The sequence below is a fragment of the Telmatherina bonti genome (assembly GCF_933228915.1).
Source record: "Telmatherina bonti genome assembly, chromosome: 19".
NCBI lineage: Eukaryota > Metazoa > Chordata > Actinopteri > Atheriniformes > Telmatherinidae > Telmatherina > Telmatherina bonti.
In genome coordinates this window covers 3,594,369-3,612,469 of record NC_136617.1, presented here as the reverse complement: position 1 = coordinate 3,612,469, position 18,101 = coordinate 3,594,369, and the positions used below count along the sequence as shown (strand labels likewise).

Sequence of the window (18,101 nt, the reverse complement as noted above, 5' to 3'; positions counted from 1 at the left end):
GGGTCCACTGGCTCAGATGGGTCCACCGGATCAGCCGGGTCAGCTGTGTCCATGGGGTCAGCTGGGTCCATGGGGTCAGCCGGGTCAGCTGTGTCCATGGGGTCAGCTGGGTCCATGGGGTCAGCCGGGTCAGCTGGGTCCATGGGGTCAGCTGGGTCCATGGGGTCAGCCGGGTCCATGGGGTCAGCCGGGTCAGCTGGGTCCATGGGGTCAGCTGTGTCCATGGGGTCAGCTGGGTCCATGGGGTCAGCCGGGTCAGCTGGGTCCATGGGGTCAGCTGTGTCCATGGGGTCAGCTGGGTCCATGGGGTCAGCTGGGTCCATGGGGTCATCCGGGTCAGCTGGGTCCATGGGGTCAGCTGGGTCCATGGGGTCATCCGGGTCAGCTGGGTCCATGGGGTCAGCTGGGTCCATGGGGTCAGCTGTGTCCATGGGGTCAGCTGGGTCCATGGGGTCATCCGGGTCAGCTGGGTCCATGGGGTCAGCTGGGTCCATGGGGTCAGCCGGGTCAGCTGGGTCCATGGGGTCAGCTGTGTCCATGGGGTCAGCTGGGTCCACTGGGTCAGCCGGGTCAGATCTTCCCTGCAGGACGTGGAACACCAACGGTTTCAAACTTACAGGCCCATCTGGACCACACAGGATATCTGGTTAATTATAAATGTTTTAAATATTTACATTTCCTATAATGACGTCATGATGATTAGATATGAGGTCATCATGTTTTATGCCATAAAAGGACTAAATCTAAAAACTTTATTCCATAATTATTACATCTCGTGATGAGACTGAGTATCTCCTCACGCACGCGGCTGGACCGGTTAGTCAGCTGCGCGTGCACGTCACCTGCCTGTGGGACATATTTCAGCCCAACAGGCCTCCTGGTGAGGTTCTGACCGGTTCTGACCCAAATGGGTCCAAAGAGGAAGAAAAACGTGTTTTCTTCCACTTCCGCCTTGCCGCGCGCGCTGCCTTCACGCTCCTTATATGGGAAAGGAATCAGTCGCGCGAGCAAGGGCGGAAACGCGCCGCGGTGTCTTCTGGGTAAAAAGTCAGATCCAGGAAGAGTCCGAACCACCACGGAGACGAAACGGACCGAACCGCTCCAACACGTTAGCAGGTAAGCGGCTTCTGCTGCGGGGCGGGGAGCGGGTCCGGGCCGGTCCGGGCCGGTCCGGGCGGTAAGCCAAGCGGACCAGACGGGCTGCAGGTTCCGCTTTATAGTCCCAGACATCAGGCGGCTGGTGGAGGTTCTGGTCCTTCTTGTCCAGCGGGGGGTCCGGGCTTGTGGTTCCGACAGGCCGGGTTAGGGTTCGACACCGACCCAGAAACAGCCCCCCCCCCCCCCCCCCGGACTGCAGAACCTCCAGCTGGACCCTCCGACTGTCTGAATAAAGATAAAATGTTTAAAATGTTTTACAGGAAGTGAAGCGGGACAGATCCTGTTCCCTTGTGGTCTAAACTGCCGTTATTTATCTACTTTATAAATGATTACTTTATAAATGATTACCTTATAAATGATTACCTTATAAATGCTGGAACTTGAGGAAAACCTCTGGGTGAGTTTGGACGAAGACTGTCCTGGCATGGGGTGGGGGTCCCCACAGCTTCAGCCTCCTGGAGGCTCTGACCCCCCAGGGAGAGGCTCGCCCTGCGGCTGCAGGTGTCCCTCCGCGACCAGAAATAGGCCACCGACGTGCCTCGATGCCCCGTGATGGGGGACAGAGACTGGAACCAGGCTCCTGCAGACATGTTGCTCTGCTTTCAGGCGGACGGTCCAGGTGCGGGACGGCAGTCAGACCTGGTCATCAACCAGGAAAGGGACATCCCCATCCTGGTTCCGGCCCGGCCTGCGGGTTCCGGTCCATCCTTCGGGTTCTGGTTCGGTTCCGGCCCGGCCTGCGGGTTCCGGCCCAGCTGTAGACTGATCCAGCTGCAGAACTCCGGTTCTGTTGTGGAACCTTCAGCTGGTTTTCTGCAGCGTCGAGGTTCTGAAAGTTGCTGTAAATTCATTTGATCAGTTATTGATTTTTTTTTTTGGTGACCTCTGAACTAATCTGTGGATTCTTGTGATTGGTGGATTTTGGTTGTCATGGTTACTGCTGAAAGTTAAATGATTTCATGGAGATAATTCGGACGCTGAGTGCTGCATTCAGGGGTTGTGGGAGTTTTCCTAAGCTCCGCTCCAGGTGCCCCTCCCGTCCTGCAGGTAAATCACCTGAGCTGAAAGCAGGAAGTGTCGGCTCTGATCCCTGCAGGGGGAGGGAGACCTGCTCTGACTCACCCCTCCCACTCTGAAGGTGTGTTTTCCTGCTGCAACACCTGAACGATGGAACCAGGTCAGAGTCTCAGGTGTGTCCCTCCTACCTGGATGTTTACGCCACAGGATTCCTTGAGGTGCAGACCAGTTAGTGGACCACTGGTCGCGCTGCAGGTGTGTTTGGCGACGTCCACCTGAAGACGTGGAGGAACGTGTCTGCTGCAGGAACATCGGCTCGGCGTGTCCAGGCCTGTTCACACCTCGCTGGAATTTCAGCTTTCCTGTTCTGGGAAATGCTTCCATGTTGTAAATAAACCCTTGAAGCAGGAACGCACCGACACGCCTCACCTGCTTTTTTCTAGAGGGCTCTCCGCCTTGGCCCCTCCCACTCTGAGCGCAGGTGAGATGCCCCCTTTCCTCACAGGTTCATGTGAAGCTGCTTCCAGTCCGTCCTCCAGCCAATCGCCAGGGTTCCTGTCGCGTCTATACATCGTGATGTCACTTCCTGTTCCTAGCGTTAGCTGCTAATGTTGGAGCACACTGCAGTAGTGTGTGTGTGTGTGTGTGTGTGTGTGTGTGTGTGTGTGTGTGTGTCAGGTGATGTCATCCAGAAAACGTGGTTCTGGACTCTGCAGTCATGCTGATCCTCTAATGACCTGCAGCTCATTAGAGGATCAGCATGACTGGCTGACAAGCAGCGACAGGTCACTGAACACACACACACACACACCCTCGCACCGGGACGGTCCTCGCTGCGGGACGGTCCTCGCTGCGGGACGGTCCTCGCACCGGGACGGTCCTCGCACCGGGACGGTCCTCGCACCGGGACGGTCCTCGCTGCGGGACGGTCCTCGCTGCGGGACGGTCCTCGCTGCGGGACGGTCCTCGCTGCGGGACGGTCCTCGCTGCGGGACGGTCCTCGCTGCGGGACGGTCCTCGCTGCCGGACGGTCCTCGCACCGGGACGGTCCTCGCACCGGGACGGTCCTCGCACCGGGACGGTCCTCGCTGCCGGACGGTCCTCGCTGCGGGACGGTCCTCGCTGCGGGACGGTCCTCGCACCGGGACGGTCCTCGCACCGGGACGGTCCTCGCTGCCGGACGGTCCTCGCTGCCGGACGGTCCTCGCTGCGGGACGGTCCTCGCTGCGGGACGGTCCTCGCACCGGGACGGTCCTCGCACCGGGACGGTCCTCGCTGCCGGACGGTCCTCGCTGCGGGACGGTCCTCGCTGCGGGACGGTCCTCGCACCGGGACGGTCCTCGCACCGGGACGGTCCTCGCACCGGGACGGTCCTCGCTGCCAGACGGTCCTCGCTGCCGGACGGTCCTCGCTCCGGGACTCCGCCCTCAGTATGACATCATACAGGAAGCGTGTCTCCTCTGCGGACAGGTATGGCAGAGTTGGCGAGTCTGGTGCAGCGGCTGGAGGTGGCGGTGGGCCGCCTGGAGTCCATGTCCGGGTCGGGGGGCGGCGGCGGCTCTGCGGGGGGAGGTAAGCTCATCGTCTCTTGTTGACAGGATTCGTTAACAGTTAAGCTGCCGGCAGCCATCAGTCCGAGGAAGAGGAGGAGGTCAGGATGAAGGTTAAATCCTCCACCTGCTGCTTCACCTGCGTGTCCAAAGCTCCGCCTCCTGCGGACGTATCTCAGTGTCTCTTCTGTCTTCTCAGCTGTGTCTGCGTTCGTGGAGGCCTACGATGAGATCATCCGCGGTCCCGTGGCCCGGTACGCGACCCTCAGCCAGCAGATCGGAGGAGATGTCCAGAAACATGTAGGTCCACAAGCAGACCAGCTCGTCCAGAACCAGTTCAGACCCAGTAACCCTGGACCGGCTGGTAGTGAGACATGCTGTCCATGTGGAGCAGCGGCGGCAGGCAGCTCTGGTCATCTGCAGGACCGGAGCCGCCTGCCGCTGCTTGAGGATCTTCTGATGGTCCTAACCCTGAAATGACAGAAGGTTCTGGTTCTGGTTTCACTTCCGTCTCGTCTTCTTCAGGCGGACATGATGAAGCAGGCGTTCTCGTGTCAGAGACAGCTCCTCGTCACCGCCTCGGCCTCCCAGAAACCCTCTGATGTGAGTCCAAATCCGGATCGGAACCACCATCAGTCAGGAAAAACAGACTTGAGACGTTTTTTCTGTCCTGCAGGCGGTTCTGACCGGTCTGCTGCAGCCCGTCTCCAAAGCCATCCAGCAGGTCCAGGCGTTCCGCGAGCAGAACCGAACCTCCCCTCTGTTCAACCACCTGTCTGCCGTCAGCGAGAGCGTTCCTGCCCTCGGATGGGTCGCCATGGTGAGACTGTCAGGTTATGGTCCGACCCGCAACCTCCAGAACCCTTTGTGGTACCATGAACATTAGACATGAATCTGTTTTTTTTATTGAAGGAGTTCTAAACCGGTTCTTTCCTGAGATCCATTAATCTAACCTCCCAGTTTGTGTCCAGGATCCGAAGCCCGGTCCGTACGTCAAGGAAATGCAGGACGCCGCCATGTTCTACACCAACCGGGTCCTGAAGGAGTACAAGGACAAGTCAGTCCATCACCACTCGGATGGGGATGAAACGGGTCAGAACCTCCTGTTCTGGATCTCTGGACATGAACTCTGTCTCATCCTCACAGGGACAAGACTCACGTGGACTGGGTCAAGGCCTACGTCTCCATCTGGACCGAGCTGCAGGACTACATCAAACAGCATCACACCACCGGCCTGAGCTGGAGCAAAACGGTACGTCCATCACACCAGTTCTAGAGGACCGGACCACAGAACCCACATGGATGGATGGATGGATGAGTGGAGGATGGATGATAGATGGGTGGATGGATGAAGGATGGATGGTTGGATAAAGGATGGATGGATGGATGGATGGATGGATGGAAGAAGGATGGATGGTTGATGGATGGATGGATGAAGGATGGATGGATGAAGGATGGATGGTTGGATAAAGGATGGATGGTTGGATGGAAGAAGGATGGATGGTGGATGGATGGATGGATGAAGGATGGATGGTTGGATAAAGGATGGATGGTTGGATAAAGGATGGATGGATGGATGGAAGAAGGATGGATGGTTGATGGATGGATGGTTGATTGATGGATGGTTGATTGATGGATGGATGGATGAAGGATGGATGGATGGTTGATGGATGGATGGATGGATGGATGGTTGATGGATGGATGGATGGATGAAGGATGGATGGATGGTTGATGGATGGATGGATGATGGATGGATGGATGGTTGATGGATGGATGGATGATGGATGGATGGTTGATGGATGGATGGATGGATGGATGAAGGATGGATGGTTGATGGATGGATGGATGGATGGATGAAGGATGGATGGTGCAGATCTCGTCTTTTCGTTCTTCTTCTCTTGTTTCTCTCCGTCGTCCATCTTGTCATCGTGCCGCCACCCTTCATCCTCCTCCTCTTCCTCCGCAGGGTCCCGTTGCTTCAGCCTCAGCAGCTCCGCCCAGCGCTCCTGCAGGGGGGTGTCCTCCCCCACCTCCTCCTGGACCTCCCCCCCCCCCCATGGACCTGAGCGGACCCCCCAGCAGTGGCGGGGGCGATGACAACCGGAACGCCTTGTTCGCCTCCATCAACAAGGGGTCTGACATCACTAAAGGTGGGCGGGGCCTCTTGCATGAACTCCTGTTCACAGGAAGTCAGACGTAATCGTCGTTTCTCTTCTGGACCCTCTTCAGGTCTGAAACACGTCAGTGACGACCAGAAGACCCACAAGAACCCGGCTCTGAGGGGTCAGGCTGCTCCGGTCCGAACCGGACCCAAACCCTTTTCCTCCCCCCGACCCGCCGCCTCCCCCCCGACCCGTACACTCCCCCCGGTTCTGGAACTGGACGGAAAGAAGTGGAAAGTGGTGAGTTGTTGGATCAGTTCGGACTTGGTCCTGATGGTAAAGTTCTGGTTCTGACCTCACGTTCTCTTGATGGGTTCTGGACTTCAGGAGAACCAGGAAGGAGCCCAGAACCTGGTGATCAGCAACACGGAGCTGAAGCAGGTGGTTTACGCCTTCAAGTGTAACAGCAGCACCCTGCAGGTGAAGGGCAAGATCAACTCCATCACTATCGGTAAGAGCACACCTGCTGGGGGGCGCGGGGGGCGGGGCTTCTGGCAGGTCACGCTCTGGATTCAGACGGCAGAGATGAGGTGGCAGGAACAGCAGTCTTTCAACTGGAAAGTTGGGAGGTCGACTCCAGGCTTCCCCTGACGATGTGCCGAAGTGTCCTTGGGCAAGGCACCAAACCCCCGATGTGCCCGCCGGGGTGTGTGCGTCGGAGAAAAGCGTCCACTAAATGGCTAGAATAGAAAAGCTGTAGTAGCTGCGATTCCATCACACAGAACTGCAAAGAAACTAAACATTGCAATAAAAACACGCAGATGGAGACATTCATTCATTTTCTGAACCGCTTAATCCATGTCAGGGTCGCGGGGAAGCTGGAGCCTATCCCAGCTGGCTTTGGGCGACAGGCAGGGTACACCCTGGACAGCTCGCCAGTCCATCGCAGGGCAAATGGAAACGTTTTGAAAAAAGACGGAAATATCCACGAGAAGTTTTTACGCTCTGAGGTTTTTCAGACGTTTCAATATAGAAATCTGTCGCAGAAGTGGAATAGAAACACGTTATTCGCACCTCCGGACGTGATGTGGGGGCGTGACCCGTTGATTTCCAGTACAGACGGCGCGGTGTGGAACAAACAGCGAATTTCTGAGTTTTAGAAAAGAAAACGAGGACGAAAAGCCAATAACGCCATGTGGCTACCTTGTACAAACATCATGTCTCTTAATCAGGTAAAATCCCGTCTGCGGCTGCTGATGCTGCGTTTCCCCGTGTGATGTCGCCTTTCTGAGCACAAACATGTAACGCTTTCTCTGATTGGTGTTGATGACCAGCAAAGAAGAAAACTGGCTCATTTATTGGCTAATGCAGGAGGTAAACCGCTGTATTAGCCATTCTTACGACTCTGTGAATTAGCGTAACGTAGAAATTTGAGCCCCTGGAGTTCAGGGTGGGAAACCCCTGAACATGAATGTTTATCTGATTTATAAACGAGTTGATCAATTTGATCCTCCGCGTCGGGAACGTTTCGATCCTCCGCGTCGGGAACGTTTCGATCCTCCGCGTCGGGAACGTTTCGATCCTCCGCGTCGGGAACGTTTCGATCCTCCGCGTCGGGAACGTTTCGATCCTCCGCGTCGGGAACGCTTCGATCCTCCGCGTCGGGAACGCTTCGATCCTCCGCGTCGGGAACGTTTCGATCCTCCGCGTCGGGAACGTTTCGATCCTCCGCGTCGGGAACGTTTCGATCCTCCGCGTCGGGAACGTTTCGATCCTCCGCTTCGGGAACGCTTCGATCCTCCGCGTCGGGAACGTTTCGATCCTCCGCGTCGGGAACGTTTCGATCCTCCGCGTCGGGAACGTTTCGATCCTCCGCGTCGGGAACGTTTCGATCCTCCGCGTCGGGAACGCTTCGATCCTCCGCGTCGGGAACGCTTCGATCCTCCGCGTCGGGAACGTTTCGATCCTCCGCGTCGGGAACGTTTCGATCCTCCGCGTCGGGAACGTTTCGATCCTCCGCGTCGGGAACGCTTCGATCCTCCGCGTCGGGAACGTTTCGATCCTCCGCGTCGGGAACGTTTCGATCCTCCGCGTCGGGAACGCTTCGATCCTCCGCGTCGGGAACGCTTCGATCCTCCGCGTCGGGAACGTTTCGATCCTCCGCGTCGGGAACGTTTGATCGGGAACGTTTGATCCTCCGCGTCGGGAACGTTTGATCCTCCGCGTCGGGAACGCTTCGATCCTCCATGTCGGGACACCAGGAATGTCTTAATTTGACCAGATCTGTTGAACTCTGTCCTCCAGACAACTGTAAGAAAATGGGTCTGGTGTTCGACGACGTCGTCGGCATCGTGGAGGTCATCAACTGCAGAGACGTCAAGGTCCAGGTGTGTAAACCAGCCGCACTTTTCCCGCTCCGGTGAGCTTCTCCTAACGTTGTGGTTTTTCCGTGTGAAGGTGATGGGGAAGGTTCCGACCATCTCCATCAACAAGACAGATGGCTGCCATGTTTACCTGAGCAGCAACTCTCTGAGCTGCGAGATTGTCAGCGCCAAGAGCTCTGAGATGAACATCTTGGTTCCCAACAAGGACGGCGAGTTTGTGAGTCACTCGGAATGTTTTCCTGCCGGAAGGCTTTTGGCGTTTATGCAGCGTTTGGTTGTTTTCTGGCACGCCATATAAGCTCCGAATGTTTGCCGTCTATAACCGACTTTTCTGTTTTCCAGACGGAGCTTCCTGTTCCCGAGCAGTTCAAGACCGTCTGGGACGGCCAGAAGCTCGTTACCACGGCAACAGAGATCGCCGGATAGATGGGGACGGTTTAAAAGAATGCCCCCCCCCCCCCCCCCCCCCCCCCCCCGACACACACACACACACACACACATCACCGCCAGCTAACCATCACTCTAGACTGAGAACTCGAGTTAACCCTGCCCCCTACTTTTCTCATCAGCCAAATCACAGCTGCAGCTGCTCCTTCCATCAGCCAATGAGAGGGCTGCTTGCTCTCTGGAGCGGCTCCTCCAGCCAATCAGCAGCGAGCAGGTTGTCGCATTATTGGTGAAGCACTTTTCTCATAAGTTTGCCAACAGCTGAAGCTGTTCCACGTTTTATCTGATGAAGCTGAGCTCGTAGATTAGATCCTCCGCAGCCAATCAGGACGCTTCCTTCCTCCTCTGGAGGGTTTGTTCCATTTTATGCAACTCTGTGGAAAAAAAGCTTAAAAGCAGAAAACTCTTCATATCAGCTCTGCGGCCGAGTCGGCTCTCCGAGGGTTTAAACCGTTAAAATTCCAGGTTTTCCTTCAGATGCTCCCAATCGCTAAACATTCCATGTCCAAGGAAGTTCCAGGTGTTAGTAGAAGATTCTAGAAACTGAGCTGTACAGAACAACCCAACTTCTTAATTTCTTTATTTCTGGGTCCAGAATCAGAAATGTGCTCATCAGAACTGAGACATCATTAAACTGTTGCAATAAAATCCAGTTGATTTGTTTTTTATTGGGTTTCATGTTGAACAGAAGCAGGATTTCACAGAATTCTCATTAAAACATTTAAAAGCTCCATCACCATGGTGACCGGGATGATGATGCCCGTAGGTGTCATGGCAACCGGTCTGCAAATGGGCGTGGTTAGATGGGCAATGGGTGTTAGGGTTAGCAATGGCCACCAATCAAAATGCTGAGGGGGCGTGGTTTTGACACCCAGCCCCGCTCAATATCCAGTCTGCAGCCAAGACCCTCCCACAGCAGTAGGTCCATGGTGGCGGGTCTACAGTAGGGTACGGCACCAGGTCCATGGTGGCGGGTCTACAGTAGGGTCCGGCAGCAGGTCCATGGTGGCGGGTCTACAGTAGGGTCCGGCAGCAGGTCCATGGTGGCGGGTCTACAGTAGGTACGGCAGCAGGTCCATGGTGGCGGGTCTACAGTAGGTACGGCAGCAGGTCCATGGTGGCGGGTCTACAGTAGGTACGGCAGCAGGTCCATGGTGGCGGGTCTACAGTAGGTACGGCAGCAGGTCCATGGTGGCGGGTCTACAGTAGGTACGGCAGCAGGTCCATGGTGGCGGGTCTACAGTAGGTACGGCAGCAGGTCCATGGTGGTGGGTCTACAGTAGGTACGGCAGCAGGTCCATGGTGGTGGGTCTACAGTAGGGTACGGCACCAGGTCCATGGTGGCGGGTCTACAGTAGGTACGGCAGCAGGTCCATGGTGGTGGGTCTACAGTAGGGTCCGGCAGCAGGTCCATGGTGGCGGGTCTACAGTAGGGTACGGCACCAGGTCCATGGTGGCGGGTCTACAGTAGGTACGGCAGCAGGTCCATGGTGGTGGGTCTACAGTAGGTACGGCAGCAGGTCCATGGTGGCGGGTCTACAGTAGGTACGGCAGCAGGTCCATGGTGGCGGGTCTACAGTAGGTACGGCAGCAGGTCCATGGTGGCGGGTCTACAGTAGGTACGGCAGCAGGTCCATGGTGGCGGGTCTACAGTAGGTACGGCAGCAGGTCCATGGTGGCGGGTCTACAGTAGGTACGGCAGCAGGTCCATGGTGGCGGGTCTACAGTAGGTACGGCAGCAGGTCCATGGTGGCGGGTCTACAGTAGGTCCGGCAGCAGGTCCATGGTGGCGGGTCTACAGTAGGTACGGCAGCAGGTCCATGGTGGCGGGTCTACAGTAGGTACGGCAGCAGGTCCATGGTGGTGGGTCTACAGTAGGTACGGCAGCAGGTCCATGGTGGCGGGTCTACAGTAGGTCCGGCAGCAGGTCCATGGTGGCGGGTCTACAGTAGGTACGGCAGCAGGTCCATGGTGGCGGGTCTACAGTAGGTACGGCAGCAGGTCCATGGTGGTGGGTCTACAGTAGGTACGGCAGCAGGTCCATGGTGGTGGGTCTACAGTAGGGTCCGGCAGCAGGTCCATGGTGGTGGGTCTACAGTAGGGTACGGCACCAGGTCCATGGTGGCGGGTCTACAGTAGGGTACGGCAGCAGGTCCATGGTGGTGGGTCTACAGTAGGGTCCGGCAGCAGGTCCATGGTGGCGGGTCTACAGTAGGTACGGCAGCAGGTCCATGGTGGCGGGTCTACAGTAGGTACGGCAGCAGGTCCATGGTGGCGGGTCTACAGTAGGTACGGCAGCAGGTCCATGGTGGCGGGTCTACAGTAGGTACGGCACCAGGTCCATGGTGGCGGGTCTACAGTAGGTACGGCAGCAGGTCCATGGTGGCGGGTCTACAGTAGGTACGGCAGCAGGTCCATGGTGGCGGGTCTACAGTAGGTACGGCAGCAGGTCCATGGTGGCGGGTCTACAGTAGGTACGGCAGCAGGTCCATGGTGGCGGGTCTACAGTAGGTACGGCAGCAGGTCCATGGTGGCGGGTCTACAGTAGGTACGGCAGCAGGTCCATGGTGGCGGGTCTACAGTAGGTACGGCAGCAGGTTGCGAGTGAACCACTCCCTGGTGAACTGGAGGTGGTCCCCGTCTGAAGCCAGAAAAACCAGTTTTCCAGCCTTGTCCATGGCAGCGAGGCCCAGTCGGTCCTGCAGGGACAAAATGGAACACCATTAACCCTTGAAATCCCAGTTTAAATGGACATTATGTCCCAGTTTGTTGTGTTTTCTTCAGTTGCAGCAGTATGTCAGCTGCACTGGTTAGTTAGCCGGAAGCTAAATGGTTTCATTGGGTTGCTTGCTAGCATCGGCAGCATGCTAACACTGGATACAGCGGTGATGTTTGTGGTTTCGGTCCAGAGTCGTGGTAAACGTCTCTTCTCCGAGGTTGTTTTGAGCATGTTCCGACCCCCACCAGGCGGGTCGACCACGTGGCGAGCAGACGCTGTGGAACGTCTCCTCACCTCTTTGTAGAGGACGCTGTCCTGCAGAGTCTCCGTCTCTTTGGCCTGGCCTGTCTTCAAGAAGCCGAACCACTGCAGACAGAATGAGAAGCGGCTCTGGTGGGTTCTGCTGTCGCAGCAGGTGTTTCACATCCAGGAACCTGGTTTCTCACCTCGGTGTCGACAGGATCCACCACAGAGTCCTGCAGGAATTTCACCATGACGAACCGGTGCAGCCGCTGCAGGTTCTTCCTGTAGGTCTGGTTCACGGCCTGTGGGGAGCGGCAGGTTAACCCACATGCCTCTACGGATCAATACTTCACTAGATTCCTCCAATCAGTCTGGTAAATCTACACAATCCCAAGTTGGACCTGATTAAAAAACGTCTTTTCAAGTTTCGTTTATTCCAGAAGCTTTTGTCCATCAAGCGGAACCGGTTCAGTAGCTCGTCTCCGTGGCAACAAGCACGGATCATTTGGGTGGGTGTGTGTGTGTGTTGATCTGGATGTGTGTGTGTTCCTGCAGTATTTGTTTCCCAGTTCCTGGTTGTGAACCAGTCAGGAGGAGAGCCAATCAGAGACAGCAGGCTCTGTGATTGGCTGGGAAACAGTTATCTGATTGGTTCTTGTCGCCAGGTGGTGGGCTCACCCTCTCCTGGTTGATGTCGGCCAGAAACACGCTGTGTTTCCTGTATAGGTCGTCGTTGAGCGGGTCGTGCCAGTACTGGGCCTGCACCAGGCTGCGGACACAAACACGGGTCAAACACGCTCGAGAGCCAGAACCTCCGGAACACGCGTGTGCTTCTGGACTCACTGTTTCTGGACCAGGTCGCTGTACGCCCCCCTGTTCAGAGCTTCACGGATCATGTCGCAGATGTGCGAGCTTTCCCCGGGACACCTGGGCAGCCCGTACACACCTGAACACCCAGACAGGAGGAGGGATACGGACAGACCCAGCAAACAACATGTAAAAACAGGATTCATGATTCATTTCAGTTCTCTCACACACACACACACACACACACACACACGTTTCACCTCGTCAATGTGATCGATTGGTGATTAAAACGTTGCGACACAGCAGACGTCCATGTGTGTAAAACTACCTGTTTACGTGTAAACAGGTGTAAATAAAGTTCTGTTTGCATCAGAAGCGTCGTGACGATGGAACCTAAAGCGTGAGTAAAATGTGTGCGTGTGTGTAAACTTTGGGTTCTTTAAACCCAGAAGAACCCGAAGTGACGCAACGAGGTTTCCATGGTGACGAGCTTCTAAGTGGTTCTGGTCCGATGGAGACCGGGACCAGGTCTAATCTGTGTGTGATGACATCACCTTGGTGCTGGCCGCCGACAGAGATGAGTGTTTTCATTGGTGGGGAGGGACATCTCTGAGCCACGGCCCTCCTGGAACGACACGGAACAGGATCAGACTGGGTTCTTCCCGGTACCGGACCTCATGCTGGGCGTGCAGATACGTACAGGAACTGGGCGCCCTGAGAGAAGCCCATGGCGTTGTACCCGGCCTGCAGCTCGGGGTCCTCAGCCAGCTGGTCGCAGACCATGGACACCTGCCGGTTCACGTCCAGGAAAAACCCGTTTTCTGTGTCCTGCAGGAGACATGAGACCTGAAACTGGACCTGCATAGAAACCGTCCACACGACCCGTTTCATTGGGATCTACACGCCGGCACCAGGCCATCCTCTCCATCGGGACCCGGCACCGACCCGTCCTCTCCATCGGGACCCGGCACCGACCCGTCCTCTCCATCGGGACCCGGTACCGGATCGGACCTCCTCATTCTGATGTGTGAACTGAGCGTGTTTACATGCTGGCGTGTGATTGGCCGGCTAACAGGAAGTGGAGCAGGAGGTGACGGAGGAAGCGGCGGCGGTTCTTCCTACCTGCACCACGTTCTTCCCGATCATCAGCGAGCGCACGTAAACGCCGGGGATCTCCTCCTCCACCATCTTCTTTATGGCACCCATGCTGAGCGGGTTGCAGCAGCTGTCACCTGGAGGACAGGTGAACACTGCCGTCACATCGGCGCCACGTCTGACCTGAACCCTGACGGCTTCTGTCTGCGAACCACCTGGAACCTTTACCGATAATCACCTCATCAATCAATCAATCAATCAATCAATCAATCATGGGACTGCTCCCAGAGGAGTCCCGAGAGGAAGATGTGTCATCATCATCCTCGTGGAGTTCTAACGGAGTTATCTGTGTTCTGGTGTTTATTCTGGGATGTCGGTGTTACGGAGAGATGATTACGTAAGGATTACCTGATTGGCCCCTCCCAGAGCCGTCACCTTATCGTGGTGGAGGGGTTTGTGCGTCCCGATGATCCTAGCAGCTATGTTATCTGGGGCTTTATGCCCCTGGTAGGGTCACCATGGAAACAGGTGTCTAGGGGAGGGACCAGACCAAGCACGGCTCATCGACAACTACAACCAGGGGCCTAAATGTTCCCTTGCCCGGATGCGGGTTACCGGGACCCCCCTCTGGAGCCAGGCCTGGAGGCGGGGTACGAGAGCGAGCGTCTGGTGGCCGGGCCTTCGCCCATGGGGCCCGGTCGGGCTCAGCCCGAAAGGGTTACATGGGCCCTACCTCCCGTGGGCTCACCATCTGTGGGAGGAGCCGTAGGGGTCGGGTGCAATGTGAGTTGGGCGGCAGCAAGGGGCGGGGACCCTGGTGGTCCGATCCCCGGCTGCAGAAGCTGGCTCTAGGGACGTGGAACGTCACCTCTCTGGTGGGGAAGGAGCCTGAGCTTGTGCGCGAGGTTGAGCGGTTCCGACTAGATATAGTTGGACTCACCTCGACGCATGGCTTGGGCTCTGGAACCAGTACCCTCGAGAGGGGCTGGACCTTCTTCCACTCTGGAGTTGCTCATGGTGAGAGGCGCCGAGCAGGTGTGGGCATTCTCATCAGCCCCCAGCCTGGTGCCTGCACGTTGGGGTTTACCCCGGTGGATGAAAGGGTAGTTTCCCTCCGCCTCCGGGTGGGGGGACGGGTCCTGACTGTTGTCTGTGCTTATGCACCGAACAGCAGTTCAGAGTACCCACCCTTTCTGGAGTCCTTGGAGGGAGTGCTGGAGGGTGCTCCTTCTGGGGACTCCATTGTTCTGCTGGGGGACTTCAATGCTCACGTGGGCAATGACAGTGAGACCTGGAGGGGAGTGATTGGGAGGCATGGTCCCCCCCCTCTGAACCCAAATGGTGTTTTGTTATTGGACTTCTGTGCTCGTCATGGATTGTCTATAACGAACACCATGTTCCAACATAAGAGTGTCCATATGTACACCTGGCATCAGGATTCCCTGGGCCGCAGTTCAATGATGGATTTTGTAGTCGTATCGTCGGACCTGCGGCCACATGCCTTGGACACTCGGGTGAAGAGGGAGGCGGAGCTTCAACTGATCACCACCTGGTGGGTCAGTGAAAGGAGTACTTCGAAGACCTCCTCAATCCTACCAACACGTCTTCCAATGAGGAAGCAGAGCTGGTGGACTCAGGGGTGGACTCTCCTATCTCTGGGGCTGAAGTCGCTGAGGTGGTCAATAAGCTCCTTGGCGGCAAGGCCCCGGGGGTGGATGAGATCCACCCGGAGTTCCTTAAGGCTCTGGATGCTGTGGGGCTGTCCTGGCTGACACGCCTCTGCAGCATCGCGTGGACATCGGGGGCAGTACCGCTGGACTGGCAGACTGGGGTGGTGGTCCCCCTTTTTAAGAAGGGGGACTGGAGGGTGTGTTCCAATTACAGGGGAATCACACTCCTCAGCCTCCCTGGTAAGGTCTATTCAGGGGTCCTGGAGAGGAGGGTCCGCCGGATAGTCGAATCCCGGATTGAGGAGGAGCAGTGTGGTTTTCGTCCTGGTCGTGGAACAGTGGACCAGCTCTATACCCTCTTTGGGGTCCTGGAGGGGGCATGGGAGTTTGCCCAACCAGTCTACATGTGTTTTGTGGACCTGGAGAAGGCATTCGACCGTGTCCCCCGGGGGCTCCTGTGGGGGATACTCCGGGAGTATGGGGTACCGGACCCCCTTGTGCGAGCTGTCCGGTCCCTGTACGACAGGTGTCAGAGCTTGGTCCACATTGCCGGTAGTAAGTCGGATTAGTTTCCGGTGAGGGTTGGACTCCGCCAAGGCTGCCCTTTATCACCGATTCTGTTCATAACTTATATGGACAGAATTTCTAGGTGCAGCCGAGGTGTTGAGGGGATCCGACTTGGTGGCCTCAGGATTGGGTCTCTGCTTTTTGCAGATGACGTGGTCCTGTTGGCTTCGTCTGGTCGTGATCTCCAGCTCTCACTTGAGCCGAGTGTGAAGCGGCTGGGATGAGAATCAGCACCTCCAAATCTGAGACCATGGTCCTCAGCCGGAATAGGGTGGATTGCCCTCTCCGGGTCGGGAGTCAGGTCCTGCCTCAAGTGGAGGAGTTTAAATATCTCGGGGTCTTGTTCACGAGTGAGAGAAGGATGGAGCGTGAGATCGACAGACGGATCGGTGCGGCGTCTGCAGTAATGCGGGCTCTGCACCGGTCTGTCGTGGTGAAGAAGGAGCTGAGCCAGAAGGTGAAGCTCTCCATTTACCAGTCGATCTACGTTCCTACCCTCACCTATGGTCATGAGCTGTGGGTCGTGACCGAAAGAAGGAGATCTCGTATACAGGCGGCTGAAATGAGTTTCCTCCGCAGGGTGGCCGGGCTCTCCCTTAGAGATAGGGTGAGGAGCTCGGTCATCCGGGAGGAGATCAGAGTAGAGCCGCTGCTCCTCCACATCGAGAGGAACCAGTTGAGGTGGCTCGGGCATCTGGTCAGGATGCCTCCTGGACCTCCCTGGTGAGGTGTTCCAGGCACGTCCCTCTGGGAGGAGACCCCGGGGAAGACCCAGGACACGCTGGAGGGATTATATCTCTCGGCTGGCCTGGGAACGCCTCAGGATCCCCCCCGCAGAGTTGGCAAATGTGTCTGGGGAGAGGGAAGTCTGGGCTTCCATGCTTAGGCTGCTGCCCCCGCGACCCGACCCCGGATAAGCGGCAGAAGATGAAGAAGATTATCTGATCGGATCAATAAGCGGTCTGATCAGAACCAAGACGTTTCATCGTGGCGACTTGAGAGAGACGGGTGTTCTAGCAGGTTCTGTATCCTCAGCTGCTTCACCTGAACTCGCCTCGCCATGTCTGGTTGTCACGGCAACGCCCGTCTCGCTTCTGGTTTCAGACAGAAGAGTTTCCTGGAGTCCTGGTCTGGGATCCTGGTCCAGTCCTGGTAACAGACCAGTTCTACTGAGGTCCCAGTACCAGACCAGGTCCGGTCTGGATCTGACCTCTGGGTCCTTCAGAATAAAAGCCTAACTGGCAGGATGCAGCAACGTCATGTCGACAGAAAGTAAAGAACCGGTTTAAACTGGATCTTTTCTTCTTCATTCATTCCTGCTTCTTTAGTTTCATCTGAAATCCAACAAAGATCAGATTCTAGACCAGAACCAGAAATTGGAGATTTAAGAACGTTGGAACTGGTTTCGGTTCCGTTCCAGGATCCAGTTTCATGCTGGAACTGGTTCCCAGTAAAGCAGCTGCTTCCCGTTTTACTGGGAACATCAAATGAAAGTGAAAGCTGTGGTTTCTGTTGTGTTTCTGTTCCCCACAGTCCATACCTTTTCCATAACATCAGACTCACCCATGCCATGCCAAATCACCAGGGGGACGGTCTCATTGCTGGAGCCCTGGACCGGGCTGGAGGAGACCTGGACCGGACTGGAGGAGACCAGCAGGACCGGAGCAGACAGCAGGAGAGCCGGGAGGAGGACCGGGAAGAGGACCGCCATCCTGGAGCTGGAGACAGAAAAACACTGCTTTTCATTCAGTCTCATCTAAGACCAAAGACATGTACACTGCACACACTGATTCCATCCCTTTTAAGGACTTTTCCACCATTAAAAAACAGAAAATTTTCTGTCAACAAAGCTTCTTCCGATCAGCACCAACAAGCTAAAGTCCACAACACGCCTCATAAACCCGCGTTATTACGCATAAAAACAGCAGCTTTCATCTTCAAAAGGTTAAACACATCAAAAGCTTTAAACAACATATCAAATTAAGATTGAAATAGAATAAAAAAAAACGTTGAAAATATATTTAAATCTCAAGAAACATTACTCACCGCTTGACTTTACTTCCTGTTTGGCCGGCGCTGCTTGTCACGTGATGCTCGTTTGGCCAACAGCCAATCCGATTAAAGAGGCGGGGCTTGAGGTTAAACTATCTTCTTTAATAGCATCCCCCGAAGCTAAGTTTGTGATTTTCTTACGTTTCAGTATATTTGTAGTTCTTTAACTTCTTTTTAATCCTTATGGTGAATATCTGGACATGTTTTTATTTTATTATTCCGCTTTGACAAGTGAAAACCTCGCGGTCAAGCTAGCGCGTTCACTTTCAACTTTATGGTAAAGAACCATT

At 55.9% G+C, this 18,101-nt stretch overlaps 2 protein-coding genes across 3 annotated transcripts; one reads left to right on the top strand and one right to left on the bottom strand.

The window, feature by feature from the left end:
• The first annotated feature begins 991 nt into the window (after positions 1–991).
• Positions 992–9,818, top strand: cap1 (CAP, adenylate cyclase-associated protein 1 (yeast)). Of its 2 annotated transcripts, XR_013771704.1 has the most exons (14): positions 992–1,116; positions 3,646–3,747; positions 3,925–4,025; positions 4,251–4,328; positions 4,402–4,545; positions 4,697–4,782; positions 4,872–4,977; positions 5,692–5,875; positions 5,955–6,127; positions 6,215–6,338; positions 8,132–8,214; positions 8,285–8,428; positions 8,554–9,580; positions 9,695–9,818. XR_013771704.1 is itself a non-coding variant. In XM_079258262.1 (13 exons), exons 2-13 carry the CDS (start codon positions 3,648–3,650, stop codon positions 8,635–8,637), a joined length of 1,407 nt encoding a protein of 468 aa, XP_079114388.1. In that variant the 5' UTR covers positions 992–1,116; positions 3,646–3,647; the 3' UTR covers positions 8,638–9,744. The 2 variants fall into 2 exon arrangements, 1 of the variants encoding a protein (XP_079114388.1); XM_079258262.1 differs by having other exon boundaries at positions 8,554–9,744.
• A 1,295-nt stretch (positions 9,819–11,113) lies between these two features.
• On the bottom strand, positions 11,114–17,852 carry ppt1 (palmitoyl-protein thioesterase 1 (ceroid-lipofuscinosis, neuronal 1, infantile)). The gene is made up of 10 exons (XM_079259198.1): positions 17,806–17,852; positions 17,323–17,477; positions 13,550–13,659; positions 13,128–13,255; positions 12,982–13,052; positions 12,464–12,566; positions 12,299–12,389; positions 11,824–11,922; positions 11,672–11,743; positions 11,114–11,357 (listed from the first exon to the last, which is right to left on the bottom strand). The coding sequence occupies exons 2-10, from the start codon at positions 17,468–17,470 to the stop codon at positions 11,235–11,237; spliced, it is 945 nt and encodes a 314-aa protein (XP_079115324.1). The 5' UTR covers positions 17,471–17,477; positions 17,806–17,852; the 3' UTR covers positions 11,114–11,234.
• Positions 17,853–18,101: the final 249 nt, after the last annotated feature.

Coding starts and splice junctions, on each gene's coding strand:
- cap1 (XM_079258262.1), top strand. CDS start 3,648: ATGGCAGAGTTGGCGAGTCTGGTGCAGCGGCTGGAGGTGGCGGTGGGC. Junction 4,546..4,696: donor CCCTCGGATGGGTCGCCATG/GTGAGACTGTCA, acceptor GTTTGTGTCCAG/GATCCGAAGCCCGGTCCGTA. Junction 8,215..8,284: donor GCAGAGACGTCAAGGTCCAG/GTGTGTAAACCA, acceptor TTCCGTGTGAAG/GTGATGGGGAAGGTTCCGAC.
- ppt1 (XM_079259198.1), bottom strand. CDS start 17,470: ATGGCGGTCCTCTTCCCGGTCCTCCTCCCGGCTCTCCTGCTGTCTGCT. Junction 12,390..12,463: donor AGCGACCTGGTCCAGAAACA/GTGAGTCCAGAA, acceptor TTGTGTCCGCAG/CCTGGTGCAGGCCCAGTACT. Junction 11,744..11,823: donor TGGATCCTGTCGACACCGAG/GTGAGAAACCAG, acceptor TTCTGTCTGCAG/TGGTTCGGCTTCTTGAAGAC.